A 21,121-nucleotide genomic window follows, 5' to 3' on the forward strand; every position below is an offset into this window, starting at 1 on the left:
AGTCTGGCGGAGATGTTGTAGAAGAAAGTGGAAGGCGCGGCGGCCAGGACCCCACTAGGTTGCGTCAGAGCTCTGATAGAAGTGGAGGGGCATGTCCCGCCACGAGTGACATCTAGAACTTCAATTGGCTTGCGAAGCACGACATCTGCTCACTAATGCTCAGGTGAGGCTTTGACCACCGTCGCGTTCATGTCTCACTTTCAGTCCCATGCACCTCGGAAATTTTCTTACTTGGGATATCGTCTTGATTTGCCTAACTCGGACTTCCCTCGCACAAATGCTGCCCCATGCGCCGATGCCGTTGCTAGAACCCGTCCAAAGGAACAAAAAGCGCTGGGAGATCCCACCAATCACAAAATCATCTATCTATGCATCCAGAAGCCGACAGCAACTGAGGCTGAGTTGGCGCCGGCCTAAGAACTACGCGAACACTCGGCGCGTCGACCGAGTTCCGGAAAAGCGCCCGATGCAAGGCAGTTTCCGAGGCTGGAGTACAAAGCACCTTATCTTTGGTTCACGTCCTCAAAGGAAGGGTCCTTTACGGAACCTCCAGCATCACCGAGACCAGCAACTGGGCGATTGTATGACCAACCGGCGAATTGCTGCTGCATCGTCTGAGACAGCATCGGGCCGTCCACGAACGAGTCAGTGGGAGCTTCAGATGTGAATTCGCGGTCAAAGTTGGCAGTATCCTTGGCGTCAACCTGGGTAACAATCAGCGTCAAGCGTTTTATCGATCAAACAAACTATACGTACCACGCTAGGCTTGAAGCTGGGCTCGTACTTCCTCTCGAGCAACTTTCGCCAGTCAATGCTGTGGAAGAAGTAGTGTGCCTTGATCTCAGCTGCACCCTTGGCTCCAAGTCGCTTGTCGGCGTTGCGGTCCAACAGACGAGTCAGGAGGTCTCGCGCAGCAGGTGGAACAATCTCTGGGCCAGGGAAGTGCAGTGGCTCAGTGAGAATCTTGCGGTACATGTCGTTCGTGTTCTCGTCGTAGAAAGGCGGCAGACCAGTCAACATCTCGTAGAGGAGAACACCCAGTGTCCACCAATCGACAGACTTTGTGTATCCGCCGCCGGTAAGAAGTTCAGGAGCAAGGTATTCCGGTGTTCCACAGAAAGCTAGAAGCGCATCAGCAATGGCTCACGCAAAGAAGATAATGTTCAACTTACTGTTGGTCCGATCCTCGTCCTTCATGTCCAGCTTGCAGAGACCGAAATCGCAAAGAGCGATATGTCCAGTGTAGTCAAGCAGAATGTTCTCGGGCTTCAAATCACGGTAAATGACGTTGAATCCGTGCAAGCACTCGAGCGCGCAAAGCAGCTCTGCCGCGTAGAAGCGCGCGCGGTTGATGTCAAAACGCTGCTCCTTCTGCAGATGGTGGAAAAGTTCGCCGCCGTTGACAAAAGCCAGGACCAAGTAGAGCTTCTCGGGCGACTGGAAAGAGAACTTGAGAGGCACGATGAACGGGTTGTTGATCTGAGCGAGTACGGATCGCTCAGCAAGGGTATGCGCAACCTCAGAACGGGAGATGATGTGGGCTTTACGGATGGTCTTGAGCGCGTAGATTCGGTGTGTGTCCTTCTTCCTATAGATTGTTAGCGTTGGTGTTTCGACCCTAAAGAGAGAATACACCTACTGCACCTGCATGACTTTTCCAAAGCTGCCCTTGCCGACTACCTTGAGAAGGTCAAAATCGTCAATGGCAAGGCGGTCTTGACGGTTCTCCACAAAGTTGACGCCAATTCTCATTTCACCAGTGCCGAATTGCACAGTGACCCACTCAGCACCAGTCTGGCCAGCGCCAGTCTTCTCTGACTTCTTGCCGGTCTTGTCGTCGAGCACCTGCGCTTCCTCGAACCGGGGGCTAATCTTGAGCGTTCCAATGAAAATGTCCTCGTTTCGGCCAGCGTTGAGAGGCGCATTGGGGTTGCGAATGTAAAGCGAGACGGTAAGGTCGGTGGTACGAGACACATCAAACTTGTATTGGGTGTTGCCGCCTGCCCACATGGGGCTCTCGGGTGTACCGGACACGGCATTAATGAAGACCTGCTGCTTGTCGAAGTCGCACAAGGCATAGGGGAGGTGTTTCGAGGAGTAACGACCGTGGATGGTGGGCGCGGCGTTGATGCTGCCAGCGGCGGACTGCGGTCGGGCGGTGTAGGAACCCACACCAGGGTTTCGCGATGACGAGCCCGGCCGTACTGATCCTGCGACCGAGAGTCCGCCACCCTGTGAGAGAGAACCCTGGTGGTGTCCGCCGGGAGCGTTGAAAGCCGCTTCAGCGCCGGGCGGCAGAGAGAAGCCCTTGCCTTCATGCAGCGTGACGATCAGGATACCGGGTCGCAGAGGCGGTGGAGGCGGGGCTGCGTTCGCTTCTGAGGCGGCTGCAAGAGTCAATAGTAGTCGACGGGGGGCTAGCAGGAAGCGTACCGATGCCATTGGCGTCTTTCGCGTCTGTGAGGGTAGTGCCGCTGCTCGCGGAGCTGGACGACTTGGCGTCGTTGACTATTGTGGACTGCGACGACGAGCGGCTGAATGTGTTCGCCAGCGGCGCGAGATGCGTCTCCTTGAGCTCTGCACGGCGGGTTAGCGTAAGCAGCAGGCCACGGGCGGGTAGACGCACTCTTGGTAAGCTTCCAAGACATGGCTGCGACTGCGACGGCTCGACGGTCGTGGGATGCAGGCGGTCCAGGTGTAGGGGAATGGGCAGGTGGGCGGTCAGGAGCGCGGCGGTGTATGGCGAGTGCGGGGAGCGGTGGGAGCGCGGCCGTCGGACGAGGTGGCAGGAGAGCAAAGGAGGGACGGAGAGGGTATAGGAGCGCAGACGGTTAGTGGCGAGGCGACGTTCAATGCGAATGCTCAGCGCGCACGGTTTGTATCGCGTTCATTTGTTCATTCGTTCATTTGAGGGGTAGTCCATACAGGGGACGACCTAACCCTGTGCACTCGGCGCATTGCTGGCTCCCGCAGAAGCAACGCCAACCTGCCACGCCCCGTGTCCAGCGTTTGAGGCTCAGGGGAGAATACCTAGGTGCTGTGCTGGGCTGCCGATGCTGGTGATGCACGTTGGACGCGACAGCCCACAGTATCGCTCCTGCCTTGAACGCCTCGGCTGCGCCTTCCGTCCATCGCGACCTGCACCTCGACCACGACCTTAGAGTCACACACAACCACAGCGTTAGGAGACACTCAACCACATAGCCTCTCTCGCCTAGAGCGCTGTCCCCCCCTGCTTGACTCAGTTGGGCTCTCGCATCTGCACGAACCGTTGTTTGCCTGCACAGCCCAAATTGTTTGCTCCGCGTCGCGTGACGAGCCTCTTTCACCGCCTGCACGCGCATAGAGGGCCATCATGGGTGTCATCAAGAAGAAGACGGGCACGCGGGGCACCGAGGGCGGCATCAAGTACATCTGCGACGTGTGTTCGTCTGACATCACATCAACGGTAGGATCCGCGCGTGCATATCAATCAAAACAACGCATTGATATAATCCTAGGTCCGCATACGCTGCGCCAATGACACCTGCCACGAGTATGACCTCTGCGTACCGTGTTTCTCCGACGGCAAGTGCTCGCGAGACCACAACCCTGCTACACATCCATTCAAGGTCATAGAACAGCATTCTATCCCCATATACACCGAAGACTGGGGCGCGGATGAAGAGCTTGCCCTGCTAGAGGGCGCAGAGACATATGGTCTGGGGTCATGGGCAGACATTGCAGACCACATTGGCGGCTTCAGGGAAAGGGACGAGGTTCGAGACCACTACATCGACACGTACGTCAACAGCTCCAGGTTTCCTCTGCCGAAGCATTGTAGTCCGGACGACACCGGCCTGAGCGACCGAATTCCCCGGGAACAGTTCCAATCCCGTAAGAAGCAACGGATTGAGAAGAGGAAGGAAGCTGCCGCAAAGGCAGAGCCCGCAACACCGAAACAGAAGCCCACAGCCAGTGTTCCCTCCTGTCATGAAGTCCAAGGATACATGCCAGGGCGACTGGAGTTCGAGACGGAATATTTCAACGAGGCAGAGGAGGCTGTTCAGCACATGCAGTTTGATCCTGGCGATGGCATCAACCCGCGGACCAAGGAGGTGGAACCGGAAATGGAACTGAAGATGACCATCATGGAAATTTACAACTCGCGGTTGGACGCTCGTGTGGAGCGAAAGAAGATTATATTCGAGCATCAACTCCTTGAATATCGGAAGAACCAACTAGCCGACAAGAAGAAGACGAAAGAAGAAAAGGATCTCCTTAACAAGGCGAAGCCCTTCGCCAGAATGATGCAGCATGAAGACTTCGACACGTTCTGCAAGGGTCTCGAATACGAGCACAATCTGCGGCAAGCCATATCCCAGTTGCAAGAGTGGAGAAATATGCAAATCACGAATCTGCGAGCTGGCGAGAAATACGAATCAGAGAAGCAGCAGCGCCAGTCGAGGGCTCCTCCACTTGGTCAGTTCGATCGTCTAGCCTCTAGTCGGATTGGCAAACCTATTCCACCATTCGAGCAACCGTCGGCAGCAACGGCTCTGCTGAGCTCTGACCTACCTCTGCACATCAAGGAAAAGAGTGGTCTCACCACACCACCGCCAGATGGTGCACCCAACGGCACAAACGGCGTCCCAACACCACAACACTCGAAGACAAAGTTTGTTCCCAAGCAATTACCCAACACTGTACCACTGAAGTTTGGGAAGGAATCAGCGGCCGATCTCCAGTTGCTAACGAAAGAAGAGCGCGAGCTGTGCAGCGTGCTCCGCATCATGCCAAAGCCCTACCTGGCCCTTAAAGAGATGGTAGTTCGTGCGGCGCTTAACAACAGCGGTAGTCTGAAGAAGAAGACTGCGAGAGAAATCTGCAAGATTGACGCAAACAAGTCGACGCAGCTGTTTGATTTTTTCGTGCATAGCGGGTGGATTGCACGGGCGTAGAAGCCTTAAAAAGGGGTGTTGGACTGGCGTTTCAGGTTCGTGTGGATACCCGGATTGGGAGCGGCTTTGGGTGGTGTTGTACGCTCGTAGACTCTGTCTTTAAAGCGGGGTTGCTGAATTTAGCCTCTTGACGTACAGTGAGTTGGAGTCTTGGATGCATGTCCAAACGTGTAATTGATGTTGAGACGTGGTGATTGGCTGCCCCAGGTTCCGTGACACTAAACACAGCGGTGCGGTTACAGGGGACGTCACTTCCGCGTCTCCACTCTCGTGCAATTAAACTGCCCGACGCTCCAGCATGCATTTCTAGCCCCCTTGTTGGACGCTTGGGAACTCTGAAAGCTCGCTGAAGCCTCAGGTTTCAGCTGGCGAATGCCGTGACATCACTTGTACTCCTCCATTCGCTAGCCCATCACTGTGCTTTTCCTGAGGGTATCCCTGAGCAGCCAGACGCTCCGCTCCGCACAACGACTACAACTCGGTATCCATCCGACATGCCTGGATTGTATTCTTCGTCGCCGTCCCATCCGCGGGACTATCTGGACCAAGTCCGTCGCTTCTCGTTTGCGCCTGAAACCACGGGGCGCCAGGTGATCGACTCGGATAGCCACGAGACCCGCAAGCGTTCTCACTCTCGCTATGGCGACCCGTCCGCTACACACTCCTTTACAACACACCTCTGGGGCGACTACGACGCTCGCTTCACCACAAAGAGCCCTCCTCCGCTTGCCCACGACCGCTACGAGCTCGCTGGGGGTGACGTAGGAGGGACGGACAGATTCTCCCGTCAGGCTGGAGACTACGACGACTACTTCCAACTCCAGAAGCAGCGCGATATGTGGTCGGTGCCACCTACGCCTCAGGCCGGCATGCCGAATCAGCGTGTCGTTATCGACGACGACGACGATGACATGTCAACAGCCAATGGGGGCATGGTCAACTCGCTCATGAGCATCTTTGGAGGCGTGGCCGGCAAGCTCTTCCAATTCGTCACCGTACCTTTCCGCGGATTCCAAGCAGGAGGCGGACAGCGGTACGGCTTCGACGCACAGGACGAGATCGCCGCGAAACTAGGGCTCCACGACGACCCGTCTCTCCACCAGACAGCCACCCCAGTCCAGCAACCCACCCCCACACCCTCCTACAACGACAACTACGGCGTCCAATCCGTAGACTCCCTCGACAACGAACGCCCGCGGACAATCAAACGCCTCCGAACAGGCGACACATGGGTCGTCGTGAACCCCAACGGCGACACCGAGTCCCGCCCCTCCACACCGCGCGTCGCCGAACGCCGCCTCCCCAGCGCCTCGCACACGCCCTCGCAAATCCCCCGCCCGACGTCCCGCCCCAGCACAGTCTCCAAACGCCCCTCCCTCATCCCCGTCTCCCGCCGCTCAACCATAGACCGCAAGCCCTTCCACGCATCCCCCAAGACAGCAGACATCAGACAGCGCGCCCACAGCCGTCTCAGCCTCGGCTCCTCGCCTCCCACCATCGATATCAAGCCGAAGAGCCCCCTGCCCGTCGAGAGCCAGCGCTTGATCAGCAAGGTCAGACAGGAGGAACTCGAGGACGATGCGAGAATGCGCAGGATGAGCAGCCAGATGAGCGCCATGCTGCGCGAGGCGAGGGAGGCGCTGGGCAGTAAAATCGATATCGATCTTGATGATGAGGATATGGACTTTGAGCGCCCGAGTAGTGGCGCTTTTATGTTTTCTTGAGGCTTGCTTGCTTGTGTGCAATGCTTCAGTTGTTTCTTTGCCCCCCTTTTGTCCGGATATCTTCCCATCTGTTTCTTTTCTTTTCTTTTCTTTTAGTCTTCTTTTTTTGGTACACACGAAACTCAGACACGTGGTGTTTATAATCTTTTTCGTAACGAGGGCTTTTGGCGTTTTTTGCGAGGGCGTGCTTGGTTATACCCGTACTACCGGCCTGGCAACGGCAAGGCAAGGCTACAATTTTGCGCTTTTCTTTTGGGTTTGATATGGTGGGATGGGATGGTGTTGGTGTTGGTGTTGGATATGGTAGATTGCTTTGCACAAGAATCTGAATCTGAATCTGAATCTCAATCTACAACCATTGTTTGAAGTGAATCAGGTACCGTCAATGAAGAATTGAGTAGAATAACAACAGCGTAAATATAGAGTAAGCAGAGTGCTGCGAGTCGGGGGGTATATCATCTTATCCTCGCATTCCCAATCCCAACTCCAACCCCATCCCATCCCAACCAAAACGCCCGAAAACCCAAGTAATCAATCCCATCAGACCAGCACAGAATCAAGCACCCGCTCAACCCACCCCTCCCAATCCCTCCACTTCCCACCACCCCTCCCCTTCCCAACCTCAACCTTCAACCCCACCCCCGCGCCCTCACCCTGACCCTCCCACCACTCCGCCTCCGCGCTCTCCTTCGCCCTCCGCAACACCCTCTCCTCATCCTCAACGCGATACAAATCGCACTTCCTACACTCGCGACACACTTCACCAGGGCGCTCACGAAAATGCTGGCAGAAATGCTGGTACCCCTCCTCAGCCAGCCCCTGGCGACAAACATAGCACATGGAATACCCGCACAGACACACGAGCTTGTTGCAGCCCTCGGCTTTGACGAAGCCGAGGTTGCACTGCGGACAGGTGCGCTTTACTGCGTCGGTGGTGGCGCGCTCGAGCGTCAGGCGCAGCGAGGTGAGCTGGCTGGAGAAGCAGGTGTGTGGGTCGTGCCAGGGGGCTGCGCAGGCGAGGCAGGAGGTACGTGTGCACGTCGGGGAGAGGCATTGGAAGCGCAGGCCGCGGCGTTTGAGGTGGATGCGGCGGAGGGCGGATTGGAAGGGGGAGAGGATGGGGAAGCGGAAGAGGATGGCGAGGGTGGTGTAGAGGAAGATTGCGGCGAAGAAGAAGGCTTGCGTGGCTTTGTGGCAGAGTAGTTCGAGGAAGGGGACGAAGGCTAGGGAGGCGTAGATTATGGGGCGGGGCTTGAGGCGGAGGTTTGCGAAGAGGTTTGTGCAGGGGAGGGCTAGGTCGTCGAGTTCGGCGTAGGGGCAGAAGGGGCAGCGGACGAGGGGGAGTTGGGACTTTATGAGTGCGTCGCTCGCGAATCGCTCGTTGAGTTTTGTGAAGTTGTCTGCGCCGTCTTGCTCCTCTAAGAGTGCGCGCTTGACAAAGCTGAGTGGGAGACATCCTGAGCAGTTGTCCAGACCGTCAGCCACAGGGGCTATGCATTTCAACGTGCAGAGCTCCGTGTCGATGTTGCGCGCCCAACCTTGGTCGTACAGCGCCGCGTTGATGGCATGTCGTATGCAGCGGAAGCAGATGTAGTGCCCGTCGATGTCGCACGTTGACATCTGCTGGAGCGTGTTTGGAATGAAACAGCATTCGCAGTCGTACATCTCGCCATCCTCTTCAGCCTGCTCCTCGTTGCACTTCAACGCCAGCTCAAAGTCCTGCTGCATCTGCTCTTGGCGTTGTTTCTCCAGCTCCGGCACAACAAGACTCTCGTACAGCTCCTTGTTCAGCTCATCGCATTTGGTCTTGAGGAGCAGCGGTGTTCTTCGACGGTATGACTTTAGATCGGCGGGTGTCCATACAAGCAGTGGGTGGTCTTTTGTGCTCGGTGCCTTTCGCCGCATCAGGAAGTTTGTGATGCTGGACCTCCAACTCTTACTTGAAAGTCCCAGCAGTGTAGGTCTTGCCTGCGTATAGCTCCAGTTATATTCAGCCAGCACCGCCTTGACTGTGGAATGGCTTAGGCCTTTGAACTCCTGGTACAACGCCTCCTTTGCCGCATCCTTGTACCGCTTGGAGCGGAACTTGTCCTCGAGTGCGAGTGGTACGCCCCGTGTATCTTTCGGATCATCAACCTTCCGGTACTTGTACTTCTGCGCCGTCTCCCGCTGCTCTTCCTGCTCGGCGGGCATCCTGTACCGGCCCCGCACCCACTTGTGCCCATGCTTCAGCAGCGTCTCCGTTATGACCTGCAGCCTGCTGTCCTCACTAAACGAGGACAGCATCTCACGGAAGACCTCTGGTTGTACATCTGGAAAGATGTCGGTTAGGGCCTGGAGAGAGACATTGAGGTCGCGAAGATCGGGTTCGTCGCTGTCGACCCGACTGAAAGATGGGGGAGAGCTTGTCGCCTGGTCTTTGCTTGACGAAGCACGTCGGGGTTTCGCCGGTCGTACGAGAGAGGAGAAGACAGCAGCCATAAGGTTGGTGAGCGTCTAGCACTAGGATGTTGCATTCAAGACTTGCACCAAAGCCTCTGGATATTAGGACGCCAACACGTGAGAAGTGAAACTAGACATTACAATCGGTTACCGGGGGAAAAAACGGAGAAGAAGAGTGAAGTGAGGGCAGCTACACAGAGCCGTGTTCTGATATCCGCGTGACGCGTCATGAACATTGGTTCGGAAGTGCCAAGACTTCCGAGAATCCGAGTCGAACGACCGACTGAGCCTCGACTGATACTCGGCCCCTTCTGGTTTCGTTGAAAAAGTTCAAGAACTTAGCTGTGCAGAGCACAGCCCTCCTAGCTTAATAATAATTATTATCTTAATAATTTTACTTAATAAAATGTACTCTACTATATAAATTTATATAATAGCTATATTATTGCTAATTTATAGTAATTTATAGGTAGATAATAATTATGTAAGTTTATTAGGTAATTCTTTACTTATTTTAAAATTAGAAACTTGCCTAAATATATTATTAACGTCTAAATTATTAGATAAGCTTAAGCTACTACCTACTATATAAAGGTACTATACTAGCTGTATTATAGTTTTCTATATAGGCTAAGTTTCTTAGGTTTTTTTCTTAACTATTACTTAAGGAACGCTTTTTTTTAAATTTAGTATATAGCCTTCTTTAATTACTAAATTAGCTAAATCTTAAAAAGCTATTAAAGGCTTCTATTAATAGTAAAGTATATATAAGTCTATTTTACGCTAGAAATTAAGTATAACTTAGGTAGTATTTAGCTTATTTATATTTACCTAAATAGCTACTAATTACGTTATTATTAGTATAGCTATAGTATACTTTAAGTAAGCTTAAGATAGCTTATAGTAGGTAAAGAACTTTTTAGGTAGGTATTAGTTATAGCTATTAAATAGTTATACCTTATAGTTTAATTATTTAAGCTAGTTATTTCTCTTATATATAGTACTATATAAGGTAGAGTACTTAGAGTATAAAGTATTAACTATTTTAGCTAACTTATACTATTATTTAGCTAGCTACTATTACTTCTTTACTAGTAGTATATTTTTAGTATACTTTTATATTATTACTTAGTAGTCTTTTATATAAATAAAACTCTTTTTAATATTAATTATTTAATATTTATACTAGTAGCGCTTATTATAGGTATACTTAGTAACTTTAGTAGTTAATAGCTTATACTTTAAGCCTTTTATAATATATACTAAAGTACCTAAGCTTTTTATATAGTATAGAATAGGTATAATAGTAGTAAAGTAAAGGTACTAGTATAGTAAGTACTTAACTATAGAGTACTACTCTTTTACTTATTAAATAGTATAAGGCTTAACTTAAAATAGCTTTAGTAGTAAAGTATTTTATAAAAGTATTTTTAAAGCTTTACTAGGCTTAACTTAAGCCTATAGTAGTAGTATATATACCTAGTTATAAGACTTATAAGTACTTAACTTACTTAGAGTTAGCTTTATTTTAACCTTTACTAGTTTTAAGTTAAGTATAGTAGGCTAGCTATAGTAGATAGGCTTACTATTAAGCTTTTTTTTATTACTACTAATATTTTTATACTACTTAAGCTATACTATTACTATATTAAGATTTTATAAGTATAAACTAGTATACTACTAGCTACTTTAAATTATTTCTATTTTAAATATATTATACTATACGCCTACTATTATAAAGAAAAAATTTACTTTATTAATATTTATAGTACTAGTATAAGTAGTATAGTCTAGGATATAGTTATAGTACTATTTAAAAGGTTAAAAGTAGCCTATATTAAGTAGCTAAAGAATATATATTAGGTATAGAAAAAGCGTAAATAGCTAAATCTTATAAGTAGTAGTATAGTTTATAAACTTATAGGTATAGTAAAAGCTATAGCTATTAAGGATAAAAAGTAGCTACTTACTTTACTAGTATAGGTATATTATTTTATTAAAGTACTAAAGCTACTAGAGGCTTATATTATTATTACTATAACTACTTTTAGTAATAGTAATAAGGTACCTATTAAGTAAGTTTTATACCTAGTACTTAAGTAGCGTTATAGCCTTAATAATAACTATAGGCTTTATTATATTTCTAGTAGTAGAGATAGCCTTTATAAGGGTAATAAGCTTATAGTTATTAGTATAAAAGATAATAATTTACTTATAGTTATATATATAAATATACTAGTTCTTAGTAATACTAATATAGTAGCTAGTTTTATTTATATTTTATATATTCTTAGGTATAATAGCTTTACTATTAATAATATTATAAAGTATTATAAACTATTACTAAAGGCTTTTAGGCTACTAGGTAAGCTTATACTTTATTTCTATTAGTATTACTTTAATATACTTATACTTTAGGTACTTTTTAAGCTAGTATATTACTTAGTTTTTACTAATAGTAAGAGCGTATTTATTAATACTACTATAGGCCTTATTAAGAAGAGTATTAGCCTAGGTAGTAATAAAGCTATAGTATATATTAAAACTAATAGTATTAATAGTATTAAGAAAGTATTTAAAAGTAAGGTTTTACTTCTTTAATAGCTTTTATTAGTTAACTATAGATCTTATAAAGTAGTTATTACTACCTTAATAGGCCTATAAAATATATTAATATAGTAGTTTATAGGCTTTATAATAGTTCTTAATATTTAGGTTATTTATTTAAAAAAGCGTAATAATAGCTTTATTAATAGTTACTACTATAGTAGTATAATTTAAGGTTTTAGATAAAATATAATGTATATTTATAGTAATTTAGCTTATTTAGAAATAAAAAATATAGCATTATTATAATAATAGTATAATGTGTAAGTTTTAAAATTGTTAAGGTTGTAATTATTGTTAAGCTAGGAGGGCTGTGCTCTGCACGGCCGGATTTTCCAAATCCTGAGCTTGCGAGCCGGTAGGGGCCGAGTATTAAGTGCAGGATGAGAGTTGCCTGGAATGGGACCCTTTCGGGTATTCCAAGCTAGTCACGAAGTATGGGTGTTGTGACTTTTGCTCAGGTAGAATTACATGATACGAGATGCACATGTCAATTGACGCAGGTGCTAAGATTATTGGTATGCGTATGAATTGCTTCGGCGATTTAGAATATGTTAATGTATAAGCTCACTGTACCGCTCGAAGATGCTCTACATAGCCTCCTCAGGCGACAGCAGCACCCGAAGCCTTCTCCTTCTCTTCCAGCTTCCGTCTCGCCGCCAGGATCATCTCTTCTCTCCTTCTTCGCAAGTTCGCCTGTCTCTCGTCTCTGTCCTGACTCCACGCCTTCGTCTTGGGCTTTTCTTCATCCTCCACAGGCGCCGAGGGCTGTCCCACCTTGGTTGATAGATTGTACCGCGTTATGAGATCAGGATGTCCAGGCTTCGCAGCGGCTGTTACTGTTCGCGCTGGCGCAGCAGTCGATCTTGGCGCAGGGAGGTTGAATGATGGCGGTGCCTGGAACAGATCAGCCAAATTGTACAGAGATTCCTACTTGGAGTACTTACAGTATCCAGCCCCCGTCCCCCTAACACCCTCTCTGTCGTCGCCGCCGCATTCCCGCCGTTCCTCTGCAAGTCCCAGGCAATATCCCTCCTGCTCAGCTGCGGGAACATCTGCGCGACCTGGTCTATCTGCGCTGGGTTTATGCGCACGGCGGGGCGGTGGGCGACCGGTTGTGTGCCCGCAGTCGATGGCTTGCTAAAGTACCATCGTACGGCGAGAAAGGTGACAACAATAAAGACTAGCACTTGCGGTATGTTTATGCTTTGCTCTGCCATGGTGGCGGATTGTGTGGAGGTGAGGGCTCGGAAGAGTTCCGAGATATGGCGAAGAGGTTTTCGAGCTTAGTTGGAGTCTTGGGCAAGATGAAAGCTGTCCCTCGGCGGGAGATACGTGCGAGTCCGTTTTTGCGCTGCGCAACGCGAGTGAGGATACGAAGAGAGCGAGAAGATGGTTGACATTACGTTACCTTTTGTTGATGCGTTATATCTCCGAATCACGCTAGGGATAGGCTAGTTTGGACCCTTTCCTGACTATCACTCTGCTCTGCTTGATCCCCACTGGTTCAGTCTCCACATCCACAACCACTCTCTGCGACACACGGCATACGACGATAATGCCGGATATCTGACTGCTCAGGCTGCCACTCTTTGGTTTCTGTACTCTATAATGCTCTGATACCCTTTTGTTTTTGTGATACCCGTACATACATACAATCAGCTTGTCACTTTACGCGCCCAAGTACATGCAACCATGAGCGCGCCAGATATACACCGGAAGGAAGTGGCAGGACCACCTCCAGCGTACACGCAAGAGATGGAGACGCAGAGCAGCGTACCGGGCTCGGGCTGGGACATTCCAGACGGAGCGCACACGAAAAGGAAGCCAGTCCAATTGGGCGTCGGCGCAAGTGCGACAAGATGGGCCATGTCAGATCGCTTCGATCGCGTTCTTCCGCCGCACAAACGCTACCTGGGTCGCAGTCGTCGTACTTTCCTAATCATTGCTGTTGCTGTGTTCCTCTGTCTTTTGGCGCTCATCATTGGACTTGCCGTCGGCCTGTCAGGAAAGTCAAAGTACTTCTTCCACACTAGCGCTTCGTGATTCTATACTGACTGCTATATTTAGGACTCAGAACCTTCCCCTACCCAATGGCGCAGAGACTTACACCGGTGATCTAACATACTACGGCCCTGGCCTTGGAGCATGTGGTGTGGACTCGACAGATAACGACGCAATAGTCTCTATCTCGCACTACACATTCGACGCAGTGCAAGCGGGAAGTGATCCGAACCAGAATCCACTGTGTGGGCGCAAGATCAGGGCGACGAGAGTGAATGAACAGACTGGCAAGTCGGTTAGCATTGATGTAACTGTAGTGGATAGGTGTAAGTATTCCTTCTAACTTTAAAGTCATGCGTAAAGAGGAACCGCTAACCCTTCAACAGGCACTGGATGCGCGCCCACTGATTTAGACGTCAGCCCGGCTATGTTCAAGAAGGTGGCGAATGAGGATCTAGGTAGAGTGCTTGTGACTTGGGCCTGGCTGCCCTGAGCGTCATATATCGGCAATCTTTTACTCAAAACCGCTATGTTCTTCACTCGTGATGCGAATTTTTGAGTTTGATTTGTTTGACCCATTACATAGGTCACGACTAGAACTTTGATTCGTCAACACAAACGCCCCACCGTAGATTCTGCATATAAAACGTTCAATCCTTCTCCCACCTCATCCTCCTCCCATTCTACACCTTCAACCTTCTTTTCTTCTACTCAAAAACCCTTCAATTCTGACGGATGTGTGGAGTCGGCGGCCAAAAATCTACCACCAAAAGAATATGTGAGGCGCGTCTCTGGGACTGAAAGTTACACTCGGGTGTTTAATGTGCTGTGGAGAGTCGAAATTGTTTTACTCAGAAAACATGTGTTGTTCGTTCATCTAATTTCTTCATTTTTTAAAATGCTCGGCGCAGAACTCATGGATTCGAATACCCGCACCAAATCATAAATCAGTATGGCTGCCAACTATGAGAGGAGTGCGTGCCTGCGACCAGAAAACAAAAGCGATCCCACATGTAGTGCATGTTCTGTTCCGAGAAGACAAAAAGAAAAGCGCAAGAACGCTTATGTGGGACCTGAAAGCACTGCAAAACCCGGCAATACCACTTCCGTGTTGTTCTCTCCATGCACAAAAAGCCCAGAACGTTTTACAAACCCTATTCTCACTCCTTCACGCTGCTTGGCATGTCGGCTTTTTTTTATATGAAAAGCGATATTCGTATGCCCACGGGATGGAATGGAGCGGTCCCCAAATCTAACTTTACCGGAACATATGTCGCTGGACTGGACTGAACTGAACTGGCCGTTCCTGAAAATATCATCTTTCTCATGAAAATACTCCGCCGCGGATTTGTGCCGTGTCTACCAGCATAAGTTCTCGTATATGATCTTGGTCTGGACGTCTGAATACTGGGTACTTGTTCGAGAGAACTGCAAAAGTGTTAGTTTGTGTGAATGGGATGGACACATATTGTTTGAGACCACCTACTTTTGTGTTGGTATTGACGTCCGTTGTCCTCTTGATTCTTCTCCTGAATTTGTTATTTGGCCGATTGTCGATGACCTGTGGATTGCGCGATCCCTTGGAGGTTAACGCCACGGAATCCGCCAAACCTGAGGTACGTTTCTGAGGATCCTGGTCACATCTGGATGCCTGTTCCGATGTGTGGGGATTCGCTCTTCCAACAACGGAATGATCGAAAGTATAGTGCTGCACGTTGGTGACGTCTCCAAAAGATACCGGGAGAGCGATTACAACCACCGCGGAGATATCAGAGAGACTGACGTCAGAAAGACCAGACCTTGCTTGCGACGGTGCGATGGAACTGCGGAATGAAAAGTCTACGGTGTTCCTGTTCGCGTTGCGATATACCCTGGAGGTTTTGAGGTCGTTCTCGAATTGGAATACTCGGGCGGAATCGAATAGGATCTTTGGGACCCTCTTGACTGTATTCTCTGATTTCATGCTCACGTTGTCGTGTGTGACGGGTCTGATCATGGCTGACGGAACTGCCAGTGTAGACTCACCTCCATCAACGCAGGTTTCAAGATGTGCCATCCGTCTTGACAGCTCGAGGTTACTGCTCAACAAGGCCGAAGTGATGGCCAAAAGTTCTTGTTGGCCACGCTTTGCTTCCGCGTCGGATTCACTGGCATGTATCAATACCTCTCTAGTAGCGGACGCCTCCAATGAACACTCACCACTGAAGTATATTGAGCATGGTGCTTATCGAAGTCTTGAAGCATTGTATCCTGGACACAAGCGTTACAAACTCTTTGTCATTCCATGCCCACTGTAACCGACCCATGAGCTTCTTAGCAGGATGATCTAGACGGACAACAAGGGCCTCCAGTTCGGAGAATAAGAGTACGCCATCAGTGAGCGCGGCAACCAACTGATCGACGTGAATCAGTGCCCTGCGTCTCCTCGGCGTGGTATCCAAATCAACAAACAACGTCTGAAGCGCCCCCAAGATCGCCCTGGAGTTATCGATTTCGGAGAAAATGATAGCGGCGTGTTTGGTGCTGTCCCGAAAGGTAGAGATGACAGGTCCCAGCGTTTCGGCAATCTTCCCCGCAGCTGCTAGGATTCCAATGATGGAAGCAGCGACATCCAAGGCCATTTGGACAAATTGAAACGAGTGTGTTGGGATAGAGGACTGAATCTCTTCGCACCATGATCTATGTTATTCCCATCTCGCGCGCTCGGGCTGGAGCTCAGCCACCACTGTTGTCACTACAATTACCACCGTCGGACAAGGCTGAAATGCGCATGGACGGCAGTGGGTGAATTAGATGCCAAGGGGGCAGATGGGGGCCAAAAACAGCTCGGACCGGTCAGGCTGGTGGCTGAAACCAGAAAGGCTCATTTCCACCTTGCAAGCTGTCTCTGTGTCTATCATGGTAACCTGCCTACCATTCACTCATGCTATTAGTGTGTTTCCAGATTGCATCGAGGCAACGGAACTGCTAACAGACAGGGAGCCGAAAGAATGGGATGGGGTCAGAAAATCAATGCCCCACGAGCGAATCAAGATATTCTTTATCATAAAAGACACTACCTACTGAATCTCCAAATTGCCATAGAAAAATATACAACCTATCCACCCATGTCGCGCCGCCCTCCCTATTCACAAATACTCTTCAGCTTCGAAAGACTATCATCACTTCAACACAATCGTCTCCAACATCACCAACTCGACAACAGAAAACACTTAGCAAAGCAAATAAAATACTATTCACGTTTTCTTTTAGCAGGAGCGGCTTCCATGCAGCACAACTCCACCAGCACCTATGACTATCTTCTATTCTAATTGCTCAAATCAAAATGTACGCCACCATGCAATGACAGGAAAAACAGAGTACACATACACCCGAACCTCAAGCCAAACTTTCCCCTGAACACTCTAATCTGCGCTGCTCCCACGATGAAAGAAGCAGCCGATGGGACCCGTGATGCTTTGCCGCCATCTAATGGTTCGCAACACCGCGAAAATGGGTGAGATTTGTTGCGCCGGGCCAATGCACGCCGTGAAGTTGAAAAAACGTCTAATGCTGATTGTTTCGGATAGGAATTTGAGGCCACACGAAACAGCGACGAACACCATCGCCGAATACTTTTGTCATTGGTCCAGGACACTTGACCGCTGTAAAATTTTCTGATTTTTGATAAACTCCAAGGACTCCGTTTTGTAATGCGAGCCACAGCAACTGCTGGGCTGAAGAAAGAAAAGTTGCAATTCTAGAATTGTTGGTAGATGATACATTGATGATACCTTGTTATGGCGCTGAGTACGAATCGCATCCGTGAATCGCGTGTTGATACGATCCCGTAACGATGGGGGGTTGGTTGAAAAGGCTGGTTTGGGTGATGATGGCTTCAAGGGTCCTGGAGAGGCGTGAACAAGTACTTCATGTCAAGCGTAAGGTCGGCTATCCCGTAATCGTCGGCAATGGTAGTGACCGATCCAAGATCAATGCCTTTCTGCGCGGATTCAGAAGCAACATGGGCTCTGATCTGCTTCAGGAAATTGAAGACATGCCGGCAACGGAGATCTGCAGGTGCTGCCCACTCTTCCCGTCTTGAATTCCGGAGAAAAACGCGGGCAAGGAAGTAGAAATGAACACCGTCTCTGCAGAAACCTAATCGACGCTCGTTTTGAGGGAACTGAAGCGCAAGATCGATGTCCCAGCAGGTCTTCCATAGTTCAAGAGCGGTAACAGTCTGTCGAAGCAATAGCTGAACTTTCTCGTTGATGCCGCTTGGTGGAGTAGCAGGGCCGTCACCCTGAGATTTAGGTGTGCTTGTACCGCTTGAACAGACTCGCTGCAGAATCTGGCGCTGGACGTTGTAGATTTGAACATGGATGGCATGTATGAGGACTGGACGGGAATGTTAGCCCTGCGATGAATGTTCGGACACGAGATTTGCACTTACTGAACTTTCCGAACACATTGGTCCCGCGGTCAGGGAACCGTCCACGTCCACCCACAAACATGAATTCCAGAGCCTCCGCCATGCCCATCTGCTTTGGTCGTCTGCTTCCTGATGCATTCATTGCCTGCGCTGCTTCTCCTCTCAGGCCGAGAGCGCCCGCACACTCTTCCTCAGACTTGGCATCCCAGGCTGCGTCGTCAGCAGGTAGCGTGGACTTGATTTCGTTGACATCGAATTGTGGTTGCTCGTTGAAGAAGATGACAGAGCAAGCGTCAATAAGGAAGATGTATGACATGACCCTCGCCCGTTTCTCGTTGTCAACCCAAGACATCCAATTCCAAGAGTTAACACCCTCTGCAGTGATAGGACCGGGCTGGTGGAAGGCGCTAGATTGAGGGTTTTCTAGAGGAAGAGGCTGCAGCAGACCGGTACGTCGTGCAATGTTCGCGAGAGCCCAAAACTCTTCCCGGCCCTTTTGTCGCTGCCTTTGATCGCCGTGCCACAAAAAGAGACTGGTAAGAAGTGAGAGCGCCTGGAGCTCTTCGATGTCGCTTGGTGAGAAACGGTTGGAATCGACGATTTGATTTTGAGTAACCAGCTTGTAGACTTGCGATGTTCTTAAAACAGACGAGCGGACGAGCTCCATCAGCCAACGGACCTCCTTGGGGCCTAGCCTATTGGAATAAACAGCGCCGACGCAGCACATAGATAAAACAAGTCCGTCGTTCGCAGAAAGGGGATCGAATGTCGGAGTGTGAATGAGTGGCCAGTGGGAATGGAAGTGCTTGTATTGGTGCAGAAAGGTTTTCATGTTGTCTCCAGTAATGATGTTTTTGAGCGCTTCGCAAGCAAAAGCCTCGTTCGATCCGGGAGTAATCATGGGCGCGTTAGGGAAGCAGAATGTCACAAGCGCCTCGGCTTTGTGTTGCAGGGGATCAGGTGAAGATTGGCCGAGCAACCAGTTATTAGATATTGGGGAAGTGTCGACGAAGCCGGAAGTGTTCGAATACAGCGCGAACAAGGTATCATTTGGTGTATCATCTGTGTTGTTCTAAATGGAAGGAACAGTCAGAACGCCGCCAGCCTTGGGTTGATAAGGAGGACCTGCCGTACTGTTATTCATAAAGTTCGAATCTCCGTTGAACGCTCCATTCCGCCACAATGAGTTGTCCTGGCCATTAGAGATTCCATCCACGTTGGGCAAGTTCGAGTCGCCATAGGAAGCCGTATCAGCACCCTCCGATTTGATCGGCATGCCGTTTTGCGCCATAGCGGAATTTGCAGCGCCTTGATCGTAGCTGTAGTGGTTCGTAGCGCCTGGACCATTCTGATCCTGCTGCGGTGCGTACCCATTGGGGACGCCGTTTGGTCGGAAGTCGTTGAAGTTCACCCTTGAGCTTGCAAAGTCCATTCCAGATATGCTCCTTCGGTTCTCGTCCATGCCACTACCAGGGCGGATCAAGCTGTTCGAGCGCGAAGTCCGCGCAGACATCGATTGGTGGGACTGATGATTGGCCATGGAAGGCAGTTCGTTGCCGAACTGGTCAGCTCCCACAGTAGGCATCTGCGCCATACCAAGAGCGTAGTTTGCCGGAGCAGGGTATGGCATAGAAGTGCCGCCAATGTGGTTCAGGTACGAGTTGGTCTCTGCGCCACTTGGGGGCCTGTTCTTCTGCAGATGCACCTGCGCATGCTGTAGATGGTTTGCTCCAGTCGGGTTACCCCTTCGTATGGAACACTTTTGGAAGTGACGCTTCAGGATATCGCTTCGGCTGAACGTGTCTTTGCAAAGATGGCATTGATACGGTCGCTCACCCGTGTCTGCGAATGTCAGTAGGTGGGCATCATGTAGCAGACGGAATACTTACGTCGCAGAAGATGGCGCTTCAGGTGCTTCAGGTGCAGATATGTTTTGTTACAGTGGGGACATTCATATTTGCCCTCGGCGTTCTTGGTAGCTGTGGTGGGTGTCTTGCCTACAGCAGGAGCTGGCCGACCAGGGTGCGTGGGCAGGACGCCGCGACGACCCTGTTGGCCGACGACATGCACCGGCTCGGGCTCCTGGTTGGCGAGAACAGGGGGGTGAGGGTATAGTGAAGCGTGGGACAGACCCATGCCTGACGGGTGACCGAGCTGGTGACCGTTGGCGTGGGCTGCCGCCGTGGGAAGCAGCGGCGCCTGTGAGTACGCCGACGTCATAGGCAGATACGAGGAGGGCGACGGCTGGATAGGCCGGAGCGGTGGGTGTTGCAGCGAGGGGATCGTGGTACTCGAGCCAGACGTCACAGGCGTGTGTGGCTGGGGCGTCTGTGGGTTGCTGTTGTGACCGTACATGGAAGGAAACTGGCTGCCATTGTGCTGGAGAGGTGGCAGCGTGGGGAGCTGGTTCTGCTGGCTCTGGTAGCTCTGGCTCAGCGACTGGTACTGCTGCAGTCCGGGCTGGCGGAAGCGGTCCGAAGAGTCCATGTCTGGGCGTCCGCTTTGTCGATATCACAGAAGGTAGTGGTGAGGAAGGCGCGACCAATTGATGTTGCGGTTGACGATATCATTCGACGAACCCAAGGTTCGAGTGACGCGTGACAGCTTCTAATGCGCTGGGTGGGCAGCACAACGAGGGTCGAGACGGGGCAACGGGGACCCACGAAGAAAGTCTGTGGAGCCGGGCGGGGGACGGAGGTGGGCAGTCGGTGCGCGGTGAACAACAGCGACTCGATGAGGAGAATCGAGGTGCCCACAGCGGGAAGAGAGGAGGGGAGGGTGGGACAGAGGCAGCCTGAGCGTACGGAGAAACGAACAGTGATGCGATGAGAGACTCTCGTCGCGCTACCGTCGACGACGACTGTTGGCTGGCGCGGCACTTCACGCGAGGGGACCAGGGACTGCTGCAGATCGAGGCCCACACAACCTTCAGCCTCAGGCGGTAAAGTGCGGAAAGCCCAAGTGGAGAGTCGAAGCACGAGGCAGGTACA

The 21,121-nt window shown here is 50.1% G+C and overlaps 8 protein-coding genes across 8 annotated transcripts; 3 read left to right on the plus strand and 5 right to left on the minus strand.

The window, feature by feature from the left end:
• Nucleotides 1-217: 217 nt before the first annotated feature.
• On the minus strand, nucleotides 218-3,054 carry P153DRAFT_349220 (kinase-like protein). The gene is made up of 6 exons (XM_033666241.1): nucleotides 2,627-3,054; nucleotides 2,434-2,577; nucleotides 1,640-2,387; nucleotides 1,173-1,588; nucleotides 757-1,121; nucleotides 218-704 (listed from the first exon to the last, which is right to left on the minus strand). The coding sequence occupies exons 1-6, from the start codon at nucleotides 2,646-2,648 to the stop codon at nucleotides 504-506; spliced, it is 1,896 nt and encodes a 631-aa protein (XP_033519418.1). The 5' UTR covers nucleotides 2,649-3,054; the 3' UTR covers nucleotides 218-503.
• On the plus strand, nucleotides 2,955-5,076 carry P153DRAFT_400526 (transcriptional adaptor 2). Its single transcript, XM_033671831.1, has 2 exons — nucleotides 2,955-3,448; nucleotides 3,501-5,076. Exons 1-2 carry the CDS (start codon nucleotides 3,356-3,358, stop codon nucleotides 4,938-4,940), a joined length of 1,533 nt encoding a protein of 510 aa, XP_033519419.1. The 5' UTR covers nucleotides 2,955-3,355; the 3' UTR covers nucleotides 4,941-5,076.
• A 133-nt stretch (nucleotides 5,077-5,209) lies between these two features.
• On the plus strand, nucleotides 5,210-7,001 carry P153DRAFT_370348 (uncharacterized protein). Its single transcript, XM_033669021.1, has one exon. The coding sequence runs from the start codon at nucleotides 5,435-5,437 to the stop codon at nucleotides 6,662-6,664; it is 1,230 nt and encodes a 409-aa protein (XP_033519420.1). The 5' UTR covers nucleotides 5,210-5,434; the 3' UTR covers nucleotides 6,665-7,001.
• A 203-nt stretch (nucleotides 7,002-7,204) lies between these two features.
• Nucleotides 7,205-9,342, minus strand: P153DRAFT_400528 (uncharacterized protein; the record flags this gene model as incomplete). The annotated part of the gene is made up of 1 exon (XM_033671832.1): nucleotides 7,205-9,342. The coding sequence occupies exon 1, from the start codon at nucleotides 9,143-9,145 to the stop codon at nucleotides 7,205-7,207; it is 1,941 nt and encodes a 646-aa protein (XP_033519421.1). The 5' UTR covers nucleotides 9,146-9,342.
• Nucleotides 9,343-12,230: 2,888 nt separating this feature from the next.
• P153DRAFT_426055 (AMFR protein-like protein) lies at nucleotides 12,231-13,120 on the minus strand. The gene is made up of 2 exons (XM_033672584.1): nucleotides 12,661-13,120; nucleotides 12,231-12,610 (listed from the first exon to the last, which is right to left on the minus strand). The coding sequence occupies exons 1-2, from the start codon at nucleotides 12,931-12,933 to the stop codon at nucleotides 12,317-12,319; spliced, it is 567 nt and encodes a 188-aa protein (XP_033519422.1). The 5' UTR covers nucleotides 12,934-13,120; the 3' UTR covers nucleotides 12,231-12,316.
• Nucleotides 13,121-13,408: 288 nt separating this feature from the next.
• Nucleotides 13,409-14,210, plus strand: P153DRAFT_300866 (uncharacterized protein; the record flags this gene model as incomplete). Its single annotated transcript, XM_033664351.1, has 3 exons — nucleotides 13,409-13,731; nucleotides 13,784-14,043; nucleotides 14,104-14,210. The coding sequence occupies 3 exons, from the start codon at nucleotides 13,409-13,411 to the stop codon at nucleotides 14,208-14,210; spliced, it is 690 nt and encodes a 229-aa protein (XP_033519423.1).
• An 814-nt stretch (nucleotides 14,211-15,024) lies between these two features.
• Nucleotides 15,025-16,488, minus strand: P153DRAFT_118389 (uncharacterized protein). Its single transcript, XM_033661958.1, has 3 exons — nucleotides 15,917-16,488; nucleotides 15,204-15,864; nucleotides 15,025-15,145 (listed from the first exon to the last, which is right to left on the minus strand). Exons 1-3 carry the CDS (start codon nucleotides 16,336-16,338, stop codon nucleotides 15,077-15,079), a joined length of 1,152 nt encoding a protein of 383 aa, XP_033519424.1. The 5' UTR covers nucleotides 16,339-16,488; the 3' UTR covers nucleotides 15,025-15,076.
• A 1,106-nt stretch (nucleotides 16,489-17,594) lies between these two features.
• Nucleotides 17,595-20,618, minus strand: P153DRAFT_379108 (uncharacterized protein; the record flags this gene model as incomplete). The annotated part of the gene is made up of 4 exons (XM_033669844.1): nucleotides 17,595-18,097; nucleotides 18,153-19,193; nucleotides 19,257-19,973; nucleotides 20,021-20,618. The coding sequence occupies 4 exons, from the start codon at nucleotides 20,616-20,618 to the stop codon at nucleotides 17,595-17,597; spliced, it is 2,859 nt and encodes a 952-aa protein (XP_033519425.1).
• Nucleotides 20,619-21,121: the final 503 nt, after the last annotated feature.

The sequence above is a fragment of the Dothidotthia symphoricarpi genome, assembly GCF_010015815.1.
Source record: "Dothidotthia symphoricarpi CBS 119687 unplaced genomic scaffold P153scaffold_21, whole genome shotgun sequence".
NCBI classification, from domain to species: Eukaryota; Fungi; Ascomycota; class Dothideomycetes; order Pleosporales; family Dothidotthiaceae; genus Dothidotthia; species Dothidotthia symphoricarpi.

Bases quoted from the DNA above. Each gene is read 5' to 3' on its own strand.
- P153DRAFT_349220 (XM_033666241.1), bottom strand. From the start codon at position 2,648: ATGTCTTGGAAGCTTACCAAGA. The intron at 2,578-2,626 runs GTGCGTCTACCC...CCCGCCGTGCAG, and splicing joins GTCTTGGAAGCTTACCAAGA to AGCTCAAGGAGACGCATCTC. The intron at 2,388-2,433 runs GTACGCTTCCTG...TGACTCTTGCAG, and splicing joins GAAAGACGCCAATGGCATCG to CCGCCTCAGAAGCGAACGCA.
- P153DRAFT_400526 (XM_033671831.1), top strand. From the start codon at position 3,356: ATGGGTGTCATCAAGAAGAAGACGGGCACGCGGGGCACCGAGGGCGGC. The intron at 3,449-3,500 runs GTAGGATCCGCG...ATATAATCCTAG, and splicing joins CGTCTGACATCACATCAACG to GTCCGCATACGCTGCGCCAA.
- P153DRAFT_370348 (XM_033669021.1), top strand. From the start codon at position 5,435: ATGCCTGGATTGTATTCTTCGTCGCCGTCCCATCCGCGGGACTATCTG.
- P153DRAFT_426055 (XM_033672584.1), bottom strand. From the start codon at position 12,933: ATGGCAGAGCAAAGCATAAACATACCGCAAGTGCTAGTCTTTATTGTT. The intron at 12,611-12,660 runs GTAAGTACTCCA...GATCTGTTCCAG, and splicing joins GGGGACGGGGGCTGGATACT to GCACCGCCATCATTCAACCT.
- P153DRAFT_118389 (XM_033661958.1), bottom strand. From the start codon at position 16,338: ATGGCCTTGGATGTCGCTGCTTCCATCATTGGAATCCTAGCAGCTGCG. The intron at 15,865-15,916 runs GTGAGTGTTCAT...GATACATGCCAG, and splicing joins ATGCTCAATATACTTCAGTG to TGAATCCGACGCGGAAGCAA. The intron at 15,146-15,203 runs GTAGGTGGTCTC...ACACTTTTGCAG, and splicing joins ACGTCAATACCAACACAAAA to TTCTCTCGAACAAGTACCCA.